This window comes from Leptosomus discolor, chromosome 9, assembly GCF_034619465.1.
Source record: "Leptosomus discolor isolate bLepDis1 chromosome 9, bLepDis1.hap2, whole genome shotgun sequence".
Taxonomy (NCBI): domain Eukaryota; kingdom Metazoa; phylum Chordata; class Aves; order Leptosomiformes; family Leptosomidae; genus Leptosomus; species Leptosomus discolor.
In genome coordinates this window covers 47904204-47922177 of record NC_141399.1, presented here as the reverse complement: position 1 = coordinate 47922177, position 17974 = coordinate 47904204, and the positions used below count along the sequence as shown (strand labels likewise).

The 17974-nt window shown below is 56.0% G+C and overlaps 1 protein-coding gene and 1 non-coding gene across 2 annotated transcripts; one reads left to right on the top strand and one right to left on the bottom strand.

The window, feature by feature from the left end:
* The first annotated feature begins 385 nt into the window (after nucleotides 1–385).
* TRNAE-UUC (transfer RNA glutamic acid (anticodon UUC)) lies at nucleotides 386–457 on the top strand. The gene has a single exon. It is a non-coding gene; the product is annotated as a tRNA-Glu (tRNA).
* A 3034-nt stretch (nucleotides 458–3491) lies between these two features.
* Nucleotides 3492–9536, bottom strand: LOC147414937 (uncharacterized). Its single transcript, XM_086469953.1, has 4 exons — nucleotides 9304–9536; nucleotides 8489–8593; nucleotides 5064–5444; nucleotides 3492–4918 (listed from the first exon to the last, which is right to left on the bottom strand). Exons 2-3 carry the CDS (start codon nucleotides 8503–8505, stop codon nucleotides 5111–5113), a joined length of 351 nt encoding a protein of 116 aa, XP_086326079.1. The 5' UTR covers nucleotides 8506–8593; nucleotides 9304–9536; the 3' UTR covers nucleotides 3492–4918; nucleotides 5064–5110.
* Between the last annotated feature and the right edge of the window lie 8438 nt (nucleotides 9537–17974).

Here is a 17974-nt window from a genome sequence, read left to right as displayed (position 1 = left end):
CCCCCCCCCCCCCCCCCCCTCCCCAAGCGCCGCTCACGAGACCCAGCGCTCAGGCGGCCGCCGCCGGTCACGTGAGCGCTCACCCCGCCCTCTCCCGCGCGCCCGCGCCCCCTCCCGTCACGTGATGAGGCGCCGCCAACGGCGAGGCAGGCGGGGTGAGGAGAGGGAAAAGGGCGGGGCGGGACGGCAGCGAAGCGCCGGCCGCCATCTTAGGTGCGGGCAGCCGCTTTGCTGGCAGGAGGGGATTTATGGAGGCGGACGGGGGGCGGGCGGGGGCTCCCGGCGGTGCGTGGGAGGTGGCTGAGCGGGGCCCGGCCCTGCCGAGCGGGAGGAGGTGCGGGCAGGCGGTGCTATGGGGCTGGCGGAGGAGGCAGCATCCAGCGCCTCCCATATGGTCTAGCGGTTAGGATTCCTGGTTTTCACCCAGGCGGCCCGGGTTCGACTCCCGGTATGGGAAGGAGTAAACTTTTTTTTTTGCCTGGTGGGCAGAGGGAATAGCCGGCACTGTCCATCGCCCCCCGTTTTCCCGCAGAGTCCCCTCCTGACCCTGTGGGACCCCGTTTTTGCACCAAATTTCTCCATCCAGGAGCCTCCCGAAGCTATCGCCGCACAGCCCGTCTCCCGCCCCAGTTTAAAACGTTCAAGTAAACTGAACAACAGAGCACCTGGCTAAACAGCGTGGGGTTAATCGCATTTTTCTCTAATGCCAGCAAGAAAATTGCTGCCTGTGTCCCACCAAAACCCGCCCAAGTCCCTCCGGGGCCTGTGGAGGCCCCTCCTGGCTGTGGGACACAGAGGGGCCCGTCCCCACCTGCCGTGGCCTCTGGGGGGACACGCAGAGGTCTTGGGGCAGCCCCTGAGCTGCTGCAGCCACAAAGCCAGCGCCTTGTCACCCTCCGTGACCCCCTCCCAGAGCCTCGACACCTCACGTGTGTGTCCCCCCCCAAAAGCCTTGGCACACTTGGTAAGGAAACCCCAGCCTCTAGCAGCACGGCGGGCGGCAGGTTGCGCCTCAGCGGGGCTGCAGGTGCCGGTGGAGGCCTTGTCCCCCGCTGGTGGCCGAGCCCATGGTGTCCCCCCCCCGGCCCCTCTCAGCCACGCTGGGCCTCTTCCCGCCACCGAGCTGAGGGAGCAGCCAGGGCAGGTCCTCTCGGTTGGAGGGGCCAGCCTTGCAGGAGCCGTGGAGGTCAGTGTGTCCTGGGGGACACCAGCCCCCGCAGGTGGTGTCAGAGGGGAACAGGGCCACCGCGCGGGGATGGAGGTCACCTCTGGCAGCCCGATGGGTGAACCGGGTCACGAGTGGGCACCAGCAGTGGGTGCCGGGTGGGGGGTGGGTGTCCCAGCCCAGCCTGCCTGAAGCCCCGTGGTAAAGCGGGTTTCTCTGGAGGATTGTGGAGAACGTGTGGGTGCGACGGTAGGAGCTGCCCAGGGAATGTCCGTAAACACGGCAAGATCCTGCTGGTGGGTTTTGATGCTAAAGGAGAGTCAAGAACCACACAGGGCTATAGATGCACGATGGAGTTCTGCCTGCAGTCACAAGCAGCGAGCAATGCTAAAAGCAGCAGCGAAACGTCTGAACTACGAAGAACTAAAGACTTCAGGCGCTGCCAAATCAACGTCGTCACCTTACGCACCTTTGCCTACCAACGGGGAACGCTCACAGAAAATATTTCTCTTGCTACGAAATGCAGCACCAAGAAATGAAGAGCATCAATCTGCAGCCTGCGTTAGCCACGCTCCACCTTGTGTAAGAACAAGTACAAACGTGGTAGCTCCGCAGGGTCAGGATGGGTAAGAGTGAAAATCAGTTCCACCTCAATTTTAAGTCAATGCAGGCTGAGGAGCCTGATCACGACCCAGGTGCAAACCCCTGATCTACAACACACACCGAGGTCACCTACAGCAGGCTGTCCAGGACTGTGCCCGACTGTGTTCCGAGTATCCCCAAGGATATTATTCCACCACCCTTCTGGGCAGCCTGTTGCAGCGCTCGACCACCCTCGTGCTATGGGTTGGGTTGGTTTTTTGTTTGTTTAAGGGGCAATTTCCGTATTTCAGCTTGTGTCCAGGACTTCCCATTTCACTAGGCACCACACTGGATCCATCTTCAGTCGGAGCTGGGATTCCTCCCTGAGCTTTCTCTTCTCCAGGATAAACAGTCCCAGCTCTCGGACTCTGCTACCCTGACAGATGCTCCAGCCACTTCCTATCTCAGTGGCCCTTTACTGGGCTCTCACCAGTGTCTCTGTCTTCCTTACACTGGGGAGCCCAGACCTGGACACAGCACTCCAGGCACCTCACCAGTCCTGGGCATGCTGGCACCGCAGCTTCTCGGCCACCTTTGCTGCAAGGGCACCTTCCTGGCCCATGGCTGGTGTCTACCAGGACCTCCCCTAGGTCCTCTGCAAAACTGCCTTCCAGCCAGGCAGCCACAGCAGGTACTGGTGCATGGGGTGATTTTAATTTACAGACCTCAATGCTACCCGGTCAGTAATAGGCTGGTAGACTTGCTAGGAGATTCCCCCCCTCTTCTCCTTAGGCAAGTAAGCTGAATTACTATTAATTTAATTTAAAAAGCAGTAGTTGTACAGTCAAAATACTTCAGCATTTTTCACTCTGGCAAAATGACCCTTAACAACTTAACGGGGTTGGAGCGGAAGCGATGGCCCCAGAGGATTTCAGGCTTTTAAGCCTTTTCTTCCCCCATTACTTAAGGCTTTTAAGAGCCAACACGGACACAAGGAATGGTTTTACATGTCTCCTTTTAAGGCTGGGAAAGATGTCAAGGAAACATCCACCCCACTTCCTTCTTCTGCCTGCTCATCTCGAACACCTCGTCCCACCTCCTCGTCAGACCCGAGCCTGGCGTGGCAGAGCTGGGCAGCTCTGCTGACGCTGGCAGATCCAGTTCACGCTCCGGCAAAACGCATTTCAGCACCGGCTGCGACAACGTGCCCAGGTCCACCTTCGCCGGGGGAATTCAGAGGCGTGTCACCCCTTCCTTTCTCTGGCTGAACTCTTCAGACGTCCCAATTAGCCAGAAAAAAAACGAAGGTGCGATTAGCTGTGAGACAGCAGGCAAGGAACCCCCTTTCCCAAATTCACCTTTTGAAGAGGACTGTGCTGTTTAGCAGCTGGTGGCAAGTCCCAACCCATCCATTTGCATAATCACCATTACAAGCTGCTACTAAATAGCTGTTCTCTGTTCAGCTCTGAAGGAGAAGAATTAAATATGTTTTCCCCCCCACCCCACCCCTCTTCCTTCTGTCCCTCCCCCTATTTTTAAAGCACGTTTTCAAAGAGAAGCGTACAACGTCGGATTACTCCGATCAAACCCTTCCAACGCCCTGCTAGTCCCACAGGAGAGAAACCCGTCTCCAACCCTGGAGCCAAGTTTATCATTTCACTGCACGAGGCCAGCACCTCCCCTGAGCCGTCGTTACTTACGACGTGCCTTCTGCTACGCCGACTCTGAACGTTCTATACCCGAGTTGTTAACAACGCTAGAAGCTTTATTGGCAAAAACTTTCATTGGAACAACCCAAAACGCTCTAAAGCTACAGAAACCGCAGCTCAGGGACCGCTCAGAAATAACCACGCTGCTTCGTGGGACAGTCGGCAACCACTGAACTTCTCTGGACTTTCGAGCTCCTGCTTTTACGGCTGTTACGCACCGTAAATCACCAAGAGCGACCCGGCTGCGCTCTTCCCTCGACAGACTGCCCCGGTTTTTGCGTTAAGCAGTAAAGGGTGTTGGCACCGAGACACCCCCATGAAGATACCAGCACTCCTCGTCTTTTGCAGTAGTTCAGGAACCACGCCAGGAAGCCCTTGCTCTGTTCCAGAGGTATCTGGGCTTTTCCAACCGCCGTCACCGCTAGAAGACGACGAAAACAGCTTCACCACCCCCGTACCGCGGGGTTGGCCTGATGTTGTGACAACACTAAACGTTTTCATCTGCTTTTAAGTACCAGAGAGACAGCACAACGAGGTAATACAGGATTTAGTCTTCACACGCTACCCTGACACCATTCCATCAGCCACACAGGCTTCTCCAGGAAGGAAGGTACACTTGTGCTCGGGGCCGGGGGCTCGCAGGAGGCTACGCCAGGTGCCCCGCGGGCAAGCAGGTCCTGGCTCTCCTCCTCTGGCTGCAGGGACTTCAGTGGATGTAATCCAAGGTGGTGGTTTCACATCCTGCTGGAAGGGCCTTCCCAGCACCGCCTGCGAGGACGTTACGGGTGAGATTCGAAAGGTTTGGTGCCGCCCTGAGCCGCCAAGATGAAGGCAAAGTGCTCCACCTCGAACGGATCCGCACGGAAACCACAGACCTCTCCGTACAGGCATAAAGGTACTGAAGCATTCACAGCTCTCTCCGTGCCAAAGGAAAGAAGATCCCTTTGGAGACACATGCAAGAGCAAAAGGAGAGAATCCAGAGACAGCCAGCCCTCCCCGCCCCCAGCCTCACTGCAGGACACCAGTAAGTCTGGTTTAGAGGACTGGGAAAAAAGCGCACGGTGCGGAACACGCCGTCTTTGAGGAGACCCGATCCGTAGGTGACAGGGACACGCTCCGAGGCCGGCGAGGTGAGGCGAGGAGGCGATTTCTTTGTGCCAGCGCTGCCTGCAGGGAAAGGGGCTGCCTCTCCTTGCTCCAGCAGCAGCCAGGAGACAACAGACCATTCCTGTGGGCTACGGTATTACCAGAACCACCTCAGTTTAAGGAGAGGATCACACCGAGGATGCAAGTAGGGAAAAAATACCCTGCACAAAGGCCTGAACCGACCCGCCACACCCAGCGGGCGGCTCAGGGGCACGGCGACAGCGAAGCCCAGTGCCACAGCGGAAATTCGGATGTTCTCGCCGGACGTACCCCCGCTCGTGAAGCCCAGCGCGCCGCGGGAACGCCGTTCTCCGCCTGCAATAAGGGAGAGAAGAAAAAAAAAAAAAAGACACACAAGACGAAGTTAGAAGCCATTTGGGATTCCACCACTCGGCCCTTCTTCCCAAGTTAGGGTTGTTTCCCCGGAAGCCGGTTGCTTTCCCCCGGCGGCAGCGCGTACCCAGGGAAAGCGCCGCGCGGCTGCCTCGGCCTGTGGGTTACCGGCGGTTACGGCACTCGCAGGCCTGCTCGGAGGGAACGGTCAGGCCTCAGGGCAGCGTGGCAAAGCGGCTCATCGCTCTGGAAGTGGACATGAAGGAGCTCGTTCTGCAGCGGGGAGCGGAGATAAGGCGTTCTCGCCAAGACCTGCAGCTGCACAAAGGCCTCCCCACGACACGAAGGGGCTGGGTCCCGGCTGAGCACCGTGTTCTGGGCGCGGGAGGAGACACCTGTATGTGCATCTTCAACCAGACGCTCGTGAGGTAGCGGAGATCTACTGTACTGGTCAGGTTTGCGGCGGGTAGGCTGTTCCGTCTTCTCTACCTGGCCGGGGAGAGACACCCTGCGAGGAAGAAAATAAAGGAAAAAACACAAAATCTGAAATAAACAGATTTGAGGGCGTCTCACAGAGCTTCATCGACCTCTCCCCCACCCCTTTTTGAAGTGCCTGTCTCAAAATACTTGTAGTTCTGTGACCACATGCAGTCTGAGAGGCTGATAACCGACGGCGCCCGTTAATCCGGAACGTTCAGCTTCTGTGTGACAATTCCAGTCTCAAAGGGATTTCCCACATGGACACAACAATCAAGCCAAAAGTGCAAAATCCTTTCAAAAGGTCCTGAAAGCTTTCGACCACGGCACGCTAGCACGGCCCACCTGCACCCCAGTTCTGTCCCTTGGACCGAGCGCCAGCTGCTGGATCCCGCCTCCGTCGGGGCCCGCTCGTATCCGGACTCGGGGCTGAGCAGCAGCCAGCCGGGAGGGCAGGTCGTGCCCTGGCAAAGCGCTCAGCGCGGTATTTTCTAAGAATTTAAGAGTATTTCTAAGCAAGAGGTCACCTAGCTGTGCACGAAACTCAAGCTGCCAGAAAAGGAAGGCTCTTCCTTGAGAGCTCCTCTGTCGCTCCTCGTATCAAACCGCTCCGTAGCCCCCGTGTGATCCACTTTCCAGCTTTGTTGTTTCATGTCTCGCCTGTTATCGCCTCAAATGATCGTGCTGTACGTGGGGGGGGAGAGAAACCCACGGACTATTAGATGTGTTTGCACAGGAGAGAGTCTTGTGAGGTGTATCCTCCAGCGTCAGGCTGAGCTTTCCCCTTCTATTCTTAGCTTTATTTTGAAAGCCAGACATCGCCTTTGCTTTTGAAGTCGGGCAGTCTGCCTCCCAGGCAGAGGCTTTGCTCTCCTCCCGCTCCGAGCTGCAATCACACCTCTGCTTCCCGCAACATTCCTTCCTTATCTCCCGCTCCGGAGACAACTTTGAAGACAACGATGACAAACCCCTTTCTAGAACCTGTCAGGATTACAGCGGCCAAACTGGTAACGAGCTTGTCGGGCTCTGAATGCAAACTGGGACGCCGAGTGTCTCGGCTTTAGCTCACAGACGTTTGGCTTTAAATCCACACGACGTTCACACTTGTCCCTCACGGGAGTGGCTCCTCCTCTCACCATGTCGCTGTCCTGGGAAATCCGAGGCCACACAGCGGGCAAAGAACCGTAAGAGCACAAAGGGCAGGGATTTAGGGAAGCTCGCCTCACGTGCACCCCCAGGGATAAACCACAACGGGAAGCAGCGCATCTGCCCAGTGAAGCCCAGGGAGGTTTCTCCACCAAGTGATTTTTTTTTTTTTCCCCAGGATGATCACACTCCCGAGGGTGAGACCACCTCCAGCTTCCGCCCAGTAACGGGGACTGGTCCCACCGCGGCCACTCGAGTTACTGCCCTTCTCCTGCTGCTGCCTCGAGCTCTGGGGCACAAACCGCATCGCAGCCCCGAGCACCGGAGCGGCCGCCTCCCCCACCTTCCTCTGGCAAAGACACAAGGGGCGTCAGCACAACTTCAGCCTTTGCATGTGCTTTCCCTCCACGGAGATTTTTAACCCAGAAGCGGTGACACTTTCACTTTCCCCTCCTAAAGGCCAAGAAAGCTGTCGTGTCATTCCCCCTCGGGCAGCCCCGCAAGCTAAACTGCTGCAGACAAGTTCACTTCAGATTATTTTAGCTCTTCGAGTGAAAAAGAACACGCCACGTGCTCTAACAATCTCTTTCACCTCAAGAGACCAAAGACCTTTACAAACACCTCTGTCTTCCAAAAGATTGGCTTAATAGAATATTGGTACTCTCCAGCAGGACTCTACGCAGCAGAGCCTTTTGGTTCGGGGTCCTCCAGGACCTCTCCCTCCAAGGGATTTTATCAAGCCATTCCTGCGATGGGTGGAACACAGAGCTCAGCAGAGAGGGACCTGGGAGTTGTGGCGGACAACGGGATGACCACGAGCCAGCCATGTGCTCGTGTGGCCAAGAAGGCCAACGACATCCTGGGGGGCATGGAGAAGAGCACGGCCAGCAGGCTGAGGGAGGGTCTCCTCCCCCTCTGCTCTGCCCTGGTGAGGCCACATGTGGAGTGCTGGGTCCAGTTTTGGGCCCCCCAGTTCAAGAGGGACAGGGAGCTACTGGAGAGAGTCCAGCGGAGGGCTACGAAGATGATGAGGGGACCAGAGCATCTCTCTTATGAGGAAGGGCTGAGGGACCTGGGGCTTTAGCCTGGAGAAGAGAAGACTGAGAGGGGACCTTATCGATGCTTATCAATATCTCAAGGGCGGGTGTCAAGAGGATGGGGCCAGGCTCTTGTCAGTGGTGCCCAGCAACAGGACAAGGGGCAAGGAGGACAAACTGGAGCCCAGGAAGTTCTGCCCGAACGTGAGGAGGAACTTCTTCACTCTGAGGGTGACAGAGCGCTGGGACAGGCTGCCCAGGGAGGCCGTGGAGTCTCCTTCCCTGGAGATCTGGAGGCGTTCCTGTGTGACCTGCTCTGGGTGGTCCTGCCCTGGCAGGGGGGTGGGAAGGGATGATCTCCAGAGGTCCCGCATGGCACCCAACGGAACGCAACGCCGCGCTCACCAGCCACCTCCCGCGTTCTGCGCTCCCTCCTGAGCCTACCAGCGCATCCTCTGTCCCTGCTCTGCCACAAAATCCACAGGAAAGGAGACAAAAAGCACAGTAAATATTAGACAAAATGAGGTGAAGAAATCCGAAATCGTGTTTCTGTCCTAAACACCTTGAAACTACTGGGTGGGGGGGGAGGAAACGTGGGCTGAAGCAGCGTGGTGGCCGCCAAGGGAAACGCGGGCAAAACGGAGACAGGGACGACACCGCCTGACGGGATGGCGGCAGGATTCAACCACAAAACCTACAGGAACAACCACAGAGAGCCCCGCAGATTTTCTAGCCCTGAAATCTTCACAAGAGCGATTCACTAGGCTGTGTGCCCCCTCCAAACCCCCACGACTCTGACCGTCTAAGCAACACATTTTATCTATATCCTAACTTCTCCCATGAGATGTAACCCCACCCCTCAACACCCCCAGCCTCCAAAAAATCCACTTACCATGAATTCTGCTTCATGCTTTGGCAGCAGCTGTGACCACACGGACCTTTTCTTCACTCGTTCCATAACCTGATGCAAAAATTTTGGCTGGGAACAGCGACAGCACTAAAATAAAAGAAGAAATAAAATGACTCGACAAACTTCTTTACCAAGTAACGGCTCACACGCACCCCACCTTGCTGTCAGTGGGTGTGTATATATACTTCTACACGAAATACGACCAAGGGAAAGGATTACAACAGTTGTGAGAAAAACTAACAAAATTACAGCTGTGAAACCGTACAGAAACTTTCCACTGAACCTGCTTGTCAGCTTAGAAACGAGACAACTTTTTTCTTAGTTTGAGCTTCCAAAGTAATTAATATGTAGAAACAACGTGAAAAATACGGGATTTCCTTAGAATTTCCCCAGAGTCACCCCAGAAAGATGCCAATCCACGCCAAGGTGTTCACTTCTCTCCCAAAGTCTCAGGGCCACATGATGAGACACCAGGTTTGGCTTTAATCGCTGCTTTATTCAGCTGTTTGTGGCAATCAGAGGTTGTAAACATATACAAAATTGGGGGGGGGAAAGGATGAGAGTAAATGTACAAAATATTTCTGCAAAAGAACAAGACATCAAACACACAGACAGGAGAAGCGACTGAACTCTTCAGAGGATCCCCAAGAACAGGATGCTGTTGCCATGACAAAATAAAACGTAAAAAGTTGCAGAAGAAGCCTGAAATGACATCATCACAGCACCCACACACCCACCCCCCCCCCCGCCCCCAGCAGCAAGGGGCAGTAGCAATCTACTTCCAGACAGACACGTACCTGCTGGGATGTGGAGCTTGGATGCGTCGGGAGAAAATCCATCCTGTCCCTGCGCCGCCGAGGGAAGTCACGCAGAGAAGACCTCCCCCCCGGGCAGAGAAGAACCCCTCCACCTGCGGGTTAAAGCCAGGCTTTGGGTCTGAACCCTGTCACCAACTCCGCCCTGACAGACGTTCACCCAAGCGCCTAAGTGGGTTTATTCTCGTAGAAACCCCTCAGTGCCCATCCAAGCTTTGAGGAAAAAAAAGTGATCTTTAAGTAAAAACAACCCCTTCCCTCAAACCAGAGAAGTCAGCATCGCCCTGCACCTCACAAACCACTCAAACCCCTCCTGCTACCCTTCGCCCCAAGGAAGTACAGGCGCTCTGACGGCAGAACCAAAATTCGCGCTACTCTTTATAGGGGAAAAAAAACCCATTTGCGGGCGCTTCGCCCCTGCGCCTCCCAGCCGAGCCCCCCCTCGAGCACGGGGCCGCAGCCCCCCACCCGCGGCCTCTCCAGGGGGACACCGCAGCGCCGCGACAACCGCTCCCAGACCCGCCGGGGCTCCCCGCCGCCCCCAAACACACACAGCCCCCCCCCGCCCCCCGCCGCGGCCTGGCCCAGGGCTGCCGCAGGCCGCAGCACGGCGGCGCGGCTCCAGCCGCCCCTCGGGCCGCGCTGACCCTCGGGCCGGCACCGAACCCTCCACACCACCCCCAGAAACACGGTGCTGAGCGGCCCAGGCCCCCCCCGCCAGCCCCGGGCCCTCCCGGCGCCTCCCGCTCACCCCCGGCCCGCTCCAGCCCTCCCAGACGGACGAGGCGGAAGTGGCAGCGCAGCGCTTCCGGTAGTGACGCCACCAGCGCGCCGCCGGCTGCAAGGCGCATGCGCGTGACCCAGCGGCGCGTCGCAGTACTGCGGCGGCGATTGGCCGCTCCGGCCTTCGCGCATGCGCACTGCCGCCAACCACGGGACGGACGGGACACATCAGGGCCGGGCAGCGCTGCGGCGCTGCCGGTGCTCCCGGAGCAGCAGCGGAGCCCCGCGGTGTCCCTACGGCGGCCCGTGGGGCCTGGTCGCGGTCGGTGCCGCGCGCGAGGGCCCGGGGACACCGGAGCGCGGCCGCAAGGAAGGGCGGGGCACGCAGGGCGCATGCGTGAGGAGCGCCGCTGCCTGGCGCCCCCTGCTGGCCGCCGCCGCGCATGCGCGGTGAGGGGGGAGGTGGTGGTGTTGGCGCTCTTGAGCCTCCCCGTTCCAGAAAAGGGCGTTTTTCAGCATGTTTTGATGAAGAAAGGGCCGAGGGGGGCGGGATGGCAGGTCCAGCACCACAGCCCGCCGCGCCAGGCTGAAATGGGGCGCGGAGGCGACATTCGTTGGCTGAGGAACAGCCTGAAAACGGCAAAAGCCGCAGGGAAAGCCGAAGGGGACGGGGAGGGCGGCGGGGAGCCCCGGCCCCGCTGTGAGGAGCAACCTGGCTTCCAGGTGCGGCCTCGGGGGCAGAGCAGTGTGTTCCTCCGGCCCATGGGAGGAGAGGTGCTTTTAATCACCACCTTTAATTCCCGAAACTCATGTAAAAGCGGAAGGGACTAGAGGTGTCTGCCTACAGGGCAGCACATGTAAAGCTGGCCTGGTTTGGGCTGAACCAGAACTGGTTCTGGTTTAGTGCTTTAACTTTTCAGTGAAGTCTCCTCTAACTAACGGCACTTTCTGAAGCAGCAGCATGTTTTCCCAGACAGTGACCGCTCCCAGCAGTGCCAACCCCTGGTGTTTACAGTCAGTCCCAAGGAACGGGATGCAGAGAGGCCCTGGCTTGGACTGGTTCTTGTAGCGACCAAGGTCACTGCTGAATCTTGTACCGCGTGTTGGGGTGTGGGAGTGAAAAGGGTCACAAGCACGTGAAAGGCCGCCCCTGCAGGGAGGAGCGAACCGGACAGGTGACCCAAACCTGACCCACAGTGTTCCATCCCATGGACGTCATATTCAGTATAAGCTGAGGGATCACGAGGGTCTCTCTCTCTTCTTCAATGGCCGACATCTGAGGAGGGCTCTGTCTGTCCTTCTGTCGTCGCTCCCGATCCGTGCGTCCCTGAATCCAGTTCCTGAGCCCAGCTCCTGCCTCCCATCCCTGTCTGCTGCCCAGTCCAGCCTGGGACTGCCCCAGTGCCAGCCCTGCAGCGTGGTGGGGACATACTGCCATCAGGGTGGGGCGAGTTGGGTTCAGTATTGGTGTTGTATTTATTTGTACATATTGTATAGATTTCATTATTTCCTTATTATTATTCTTTTCTTTTATTGTTATTATTTCATTAAAGCTGTTTTAGTTTTCTTTTCCAAACCGTAAAGTCTCTCTCCCTTGTTCTCTCTCCTTTTCCCTTTTGGGAAGGGACAGGGGTTAACAGCGAGCGTCTGTCAGTTGTCAGTGGCCGGCCCAGCCTCAACCCGTGACAAAAGCTTAAAAAAAACCCCAAAAACCCCACCAAAAAAAAATTGAACCACGATAAAAAGCCTTGAGAACGACTGTAAAGGAAACCAGGGTTCGGTCAGGCAGGGACGCGGCTCTGAGGGGGCGAAGCGGCTCCATCGGTCCCAGTTCAGGTTTGGAGTCGTGCTCTCCCGACATGACAGCCAGCCTCGGCGCTCCTCCTGGCTGGGGAGAATCCTCCCCGGGGTGTCAACTCGGAGAGAAGCTGCCTGCCCCAGCGGTACAGCTGGGCTCGTGTTCGTCGTGTTCTTTCAGGCAAGCTGTCCGAGCGCAGGAGGAGTCTTGAGAGAGGTATCAAAAAGCAGCAGGTTGGAAACAGGGAGGGGGGGGGTGATGTGCTGCCCCTCTTCTAGGTAGTGAAAGATTGAGAGACCTGCAGGATATTGAGAGAACGTACGGGAACTGTACGTAACACGCCTTTTAAGATGAACTACCGTGGCTGAAGTTAAGCAGCAAATCGTAAACATGACGGGAGAAGCAGCAAGACACGGGTCTAACTCAAAGCTGCCTCCGCCTCCCAAGGAGAGAAACTCCAAATGAGAGAGAAACATCCTTCCTCTTATTATTATGGTTAACAGATCACCAGCATCTCTGTAACGTAGCGAATTAGACAGAGAGAAATAACTCCGCGTACCCACAAAACGTAGTATTTCCGAGAGCTAGGAGAGGCTCAGGCAAATCACTGAAGCCTACAAAGCCCTTCTGCAGCACGCCGTACCTGAGCAGACCGTGTCCCCTCCGCACAGCTTCCGAGGACGGCGCCTGCACCCATCCTGGCCGCGGAAAAGCAGACGGTTACACGCCGCGGAAGCCAGAGGTCCCTCCAGTCCAGGCATTGCGAAGCGCTACCGTCCCTGCCGCGCACTGCCACATGGAGTCGGTGACAAAGAGGTGGTTGTTGCTGAGGCGATGACGAGCCTGGAATAAAGCTAGCTGGCTTTTGGAAAAGTGGCTTTTGGAAAAGAGCTGCTGACCAGCCTTTAGAGATGGGGAGGGAGGCGGATTTGTACTGACCGTGATGCCTAGATCCATTGCTGACTGACCAACCATCTTCACGACGCCCTTAGGTGTCGCTGAGACAAACCCCAGGCAGGTCAAAGCTATTCTTGTGACTCGTGTTTACTTCTACGAAACACAGGCTTGGTTATCGAGGGTTCGAGTTCCACCGTCCAGGCTGAGGAACAAAAGACTGTCGGGCAAATCCGTGAGGTTTTACTGGCTGAGAGGTGCGAGCTCGCACTCGTGTCGGTGCTAGCACTGTACTGTGGTAAACCCTGGGAAAATCTGACATAAATACCGAGCAAATGTCTGTAAAACATTCCCCGACGTGCCGTGTTACGCTAGCACGCATCACCTGAAACGGCTCTTCAGGCCGTGGTTCCAGCATCGCACTGCCAGCGTGTGAAGACGGCTTCGCCCAAGCTTCCAAGCCAAAAAGCCTCCTCGGCGTTTCCCCTCCCATCAAAAAAAACCCCAACCCCCCCAAAAAAACGCCAAATAGGATTAGTTGCATAAGTGAGGATTACTCTTAGAAAATCACATTCAGGGCATTATAAAGTCTGGGTGAAATCAGAAACGAATGAATTCGGGAGTTTTGCTACTGGCACTCCCCTTCCCCCCCCCCCCAAACTCCCCGGAAGGAAAAGCACGGTGTAGGAAAGGGATTGCGCAGAGCCCCAGCGCTGTAGTTCAGTCCCTGTGTCCCCTCTCTTTATTCATGCACGTGTATTTGGAGCCGAAAGGGGCGACTGAACTTGCACAGAGACAAAGCTTCTCTGCCTTTTGTGTCCTCCTGCGCTGACACACCCGGCCGTAGACCCTGCCGAAAGCGCTCCGAGCCTTCCTGGGCCTCTTGCTCGTTACAGCCAGTATTAAAAAGGAAAAAAAAAAAACAAAAAACCAACCACCACCACCCCACAACCCAAACTGTCAGACACAAGAAATATTTGCCTCGGCCCAGTATCAGCTTCCCGGCGGGAGCGGATGGGATTAATGGCCGCTGGCAGGCTGTACGGCTTCGCTGAAGCAAGTGCTTGGGGAAGATGGAGAGCTCCAGCAGGCTCAGAGGCGTAATTCACGCCAGATGCCTTTGCTCTGGGTTCTCTTTCTCTCCCCTGGTGTGATAACGACCCTGATTTATTAGTGAAGATGCAGCAGCACCCTCTCCCCGAGCGCTGTGCTGTCTTTACAGCCCGCCTGGGTTCTTATTAATTCTCTTCACCCCTCCCGTTGCGGGAGCGAGCAGCAGGACGAGGCGGAGGAGAAGCTGTTGCCTGGAGATCAGACCATGACGTTGATACCCGCGCCGTGCCGCTTGCCAAGCCTTATTAACCAAAACCCGTGCAATTTCGGCACGGACTATTTGGCTGCAAACAGCCTTAGGGGGCGGCAGGAAGGAGGCACCGCGCCGGTGTTCCTTCGCTCGCGGCGGCAGCACGCAGCAGCGGTTCAGGTTTGCGGCCTGCACGCCATTTTCAAAGGCCGGGCTCATCGTAAAGGTGGGAAATATCATCCAGAAGCAGATTTGGATTTTAAGTATCGGCTTTGCTAGCACTATTGTCTTTTTTTTTTTTTTTTCTTCCATCCTGCGATGAATCCCATGGTCTGCTGTCTGGAGCTGAAGCGTCCCGTGGCGTTCAGGACGGGTGGCAAACCCTCGGCCGGCTCGCTCAGCTTTCGGCCTGCTGCGGCCTCTACACCGAGAGCACCCGGGTTTGAAATCGCAGTGTTTGCCTCCAGCACTTCCCACCTACAGGATGAGCCTGTAACACAAATAACACTGCCCCCTCTCCCCGTCCTTGACGTAATCTCTGCCTCCACACAAACACATGCTTAAAAAGACTCCAAAGGAAAGCCCTGGACGCTCAGGACTTGCATCTTGCTCTCTGGCCCATCAGCTCAATCAAGTCCTGAGGCACAGAACGCTTGTCAGGTCATACAGACTGACTCCCTCTCGTCTGGTGAAAAGCTAATCTCGTTAATTAGCTGGGTGGGATGCCTGGGACCCCTCCGGTCTGTCACTGATCATCAGGCCCAGGCCAGTAAACAAGTCAAGCTTTCAGCGTCGTGAGGTTACCACAGGAGTCACCCAAAACGTCCGTTCTACGGGACAAATCCAGTTCTATCTCCATATACCCTGTTTGTAACGCAGGGAGGACCCTGGGCCAAGTTGAGGCTGGTGGAGCCCTTCCTGAGGAGAACAGGGTGACAGTTGCCCCCTGACAGGGGACGTAAAGCCTGAGAGCATCCGAGCTGAGCGGCAACTTGATCTCCCCTCGCTGAAACTCCTTCCCAGGCACGAACCACTCGGGATTCATCCATGTCGCTGGGTGAGATTTCGGTTTCGGGCGAATTCAAGCTAATTGCTTCCCCCGGCAGTTTGTTTCTCTCACTACGCTCAGGTTGTTAAAGGGCTGGATGGAAATTTAAGGCAGCGCTTTTGTAGGCAGCTCGTTATCGAGGGAACAAGAAGCACGAGCGCGCTGAGCTGCCTGAAAGCTGGGAAAAGCAGGCACATTTTTACTCAGTTATTAATGTTAATTACTAAATATCTACACCGTCCTAAGCGCAGGGCCCAGACTCAAGAAGGGCTGCTTGGGTGGGATGGTAGGATGGAAGCCACGTAGCAAACCCCCCCCCCCGCCCCACAAGGCAACGTATCACCTGAAAACTCTTTCTGGGGCAACTAAAAAAAGGCTTCACAAGCTGCAAGTACCCTGCAGACACCCGCTGGGACCCCCTGCCTATGCAGGAATCTTGCTGTAACCGTCTATTTTTGTCACCACAATGCATTCTTGGTGGGATCGCACCTCGAAACTACCGGGGAGCAAAAGGTAACGGCGAGATCTCGCTTACCGAGTCGTGTGTCACCGTGAGAAACCACCACAGCACTGCTCCGGGCCCTGCATTCGCTGCCAGCAGGCTCCAGGTGGAATTCAAGATGTTTGGTTTTGATCCGTAAAGCACCGAGTTCTTTAGCAGCAGCAGGTGCCCTTTGCCTGTGCCAAAATGCTGCAGCTGAGACCGGAGAAAGAAATGGGTTTGGGGCATTGTTCCTGTGAGGAGGAGTGAACTGATGGCAGAGAATTCTTCACGGAGCTGCCGCAGCCCTCAAATTCTTAGCTAAAAGTCGGCTAAAGCCAAAAGTTAATAGTCTCTTCCTGTGCTGGAATACTCATCAATATTTCATCAGTTGTAGGGAATTATGGTCTAAGGAAAAAAAAAAAAAAAGAAAAAAAAGTCTCTCAACATCAACAGCTCTGTTATGTATTTTAATGCATGGCACAGGCTTCCAGCACTCTCATAACTTACCCTGTCACCACTTAAATCACAGCTACGTTCTGCATTGTTGTTAAAATCGGGCCAGAACCCACCTCGGAGTCTCACGTTGTCTCGCATCCAAACCGTTCAGGGTGTAAACACGGTCTACAGCATTTCCCAGCCTCCCAACTTCCAGCACTGAACAGACCCTGTAGTGGCTGACACCTTGGGAATCTGCCTGGATGCAGAGTGAGCAGGTACATAACGATGTTCCTTAGCTCCAAATGTCTATTTAAAGACTCCACCTCCCTGTCCCTGTTCTAGAGCGTTTGGGCTTTTTTGTGTTTTCTCCTCTTCCACCCAGTTCTCCCTCTCAAACCACCCAGTTCTCCCTCTCAAAACACCCATTTATTCTTCTCTAATCTCTAAAGGCAAGACATTTTCTCCGCTGGCAAAGCCCCTTCTTTTGTCCTTGTGCTAAACCTTCACTATAGCTTTATTCTCTGCCAACTCACTCGTCTCCAGCCCCCCGGCTCTGCCCGCCACCCCCACCACCCACGCGCCAACCCACGCCGGCCCCGATTCCCCGTCCCACCCGCCGCCAGCCGCCCGGTGCCGGTCAAACCCCCCCAAGCCGCCTGGCCCCCAGCAGTCGGAGCTCTCCCTTGGCGGTGTTTCGGTCCAGCGAGACGTCCCCCGTGTCGCAGGCCAGGCGCGAGGCAGAGCCTCAGCCTCTCCGGCGCGGCGCCGGTGCAGGTATCCACGTGGTCTCGGGGGAGTGGGAAATGTTGGGGAGCTCTGGAGCACACCCGGGTCTGGCGGCTCTCGCTCTCCCAGCTGGCAGAAGGGGAAGCAGGAGATTTGGGGGAAAGAACAGGGCAATGAGACGGCAGGAACTGAACGCAGTGAAAGGCAGAAGCTTCCCCGTTCTCTCAGACTCAGCTATTACAAAACCCAAGGGGGAGTCACTACATTCCCCAAGGCCCAAACCCCTCCTCAAGCAACAGGACGCCTGCGTCAGAGCGACACCACCCCCGGGACCAGTCCAGTAGGACAACTGCTGCCTCCACTACCTGTGGTCAAAAGGATATTTTTAAAACAAAGTGCAGGGAAGGGGTTGTAATTCGCGCTTTTTGTTGTTGTTGTCGTTAACAGGCAGGAGAAAACAAGCGGTCGCCTGTCTAAGGAGAAGAAAAGCCGGTAATAAACTGTCCCGTTAAAACAAATTACCCGGGTCTCCTCTCCAAAGCTGGCAGCCCAGCAGCGTTAAACCTCCTACCTGCCCACGCTTGGCTTGTTATTTAATTACGACAGAGACAGGGGTGACAACCTAATTACACAGAACAGCACATCCCATGTGTGACCCAGGAGATACTGAGGGAAGAAAGAGTTTCCAGGATGGAAAGGGACAGCAACTTTCATTTATTAATGTTTTTTTTAAACCAGGGCTGTCTTGGAACCTCTGGCACAGAGGCCCCAGCAGGGATACACCACATCCTTAAGGACTGTGTCTCGGGCAGTTGCAGAGGGTTGTGTCTAAACCACCTCAACGGGCCACGAGCCAAGAGAGAACCAAAGGTTTGACCTTCTTCAGTCCGGCCGCCGGCCTAACTCACGACCTGGTTCCTGAGCAGATGGGGAGGAGGACGCGACGTCTCCCAGCTACCTTGTGGCTGAGAGAAGGTGCCTTTTTCTCTCCACTATCATTATCTGTCGCTGCCTCAAACCCAGCAAAGCCTTAAACAAAGTGTTTAGTTAAAGTAACATCCCCTTGTTACTGAAATGGGGGCAGGCGCAGAGCGCTGACCGCTCAGTGGGTACAGCAGCCGTCCTGTATCACCCCGCTTCTCCCCTCATCCTCCTTTCCAGATTGAGACCACAGTTCCTCCTGTTATTTGGCCAAGCACAAAGAAAGTCTACAGGTCCAGCTCCTCCAAAATATCAGTC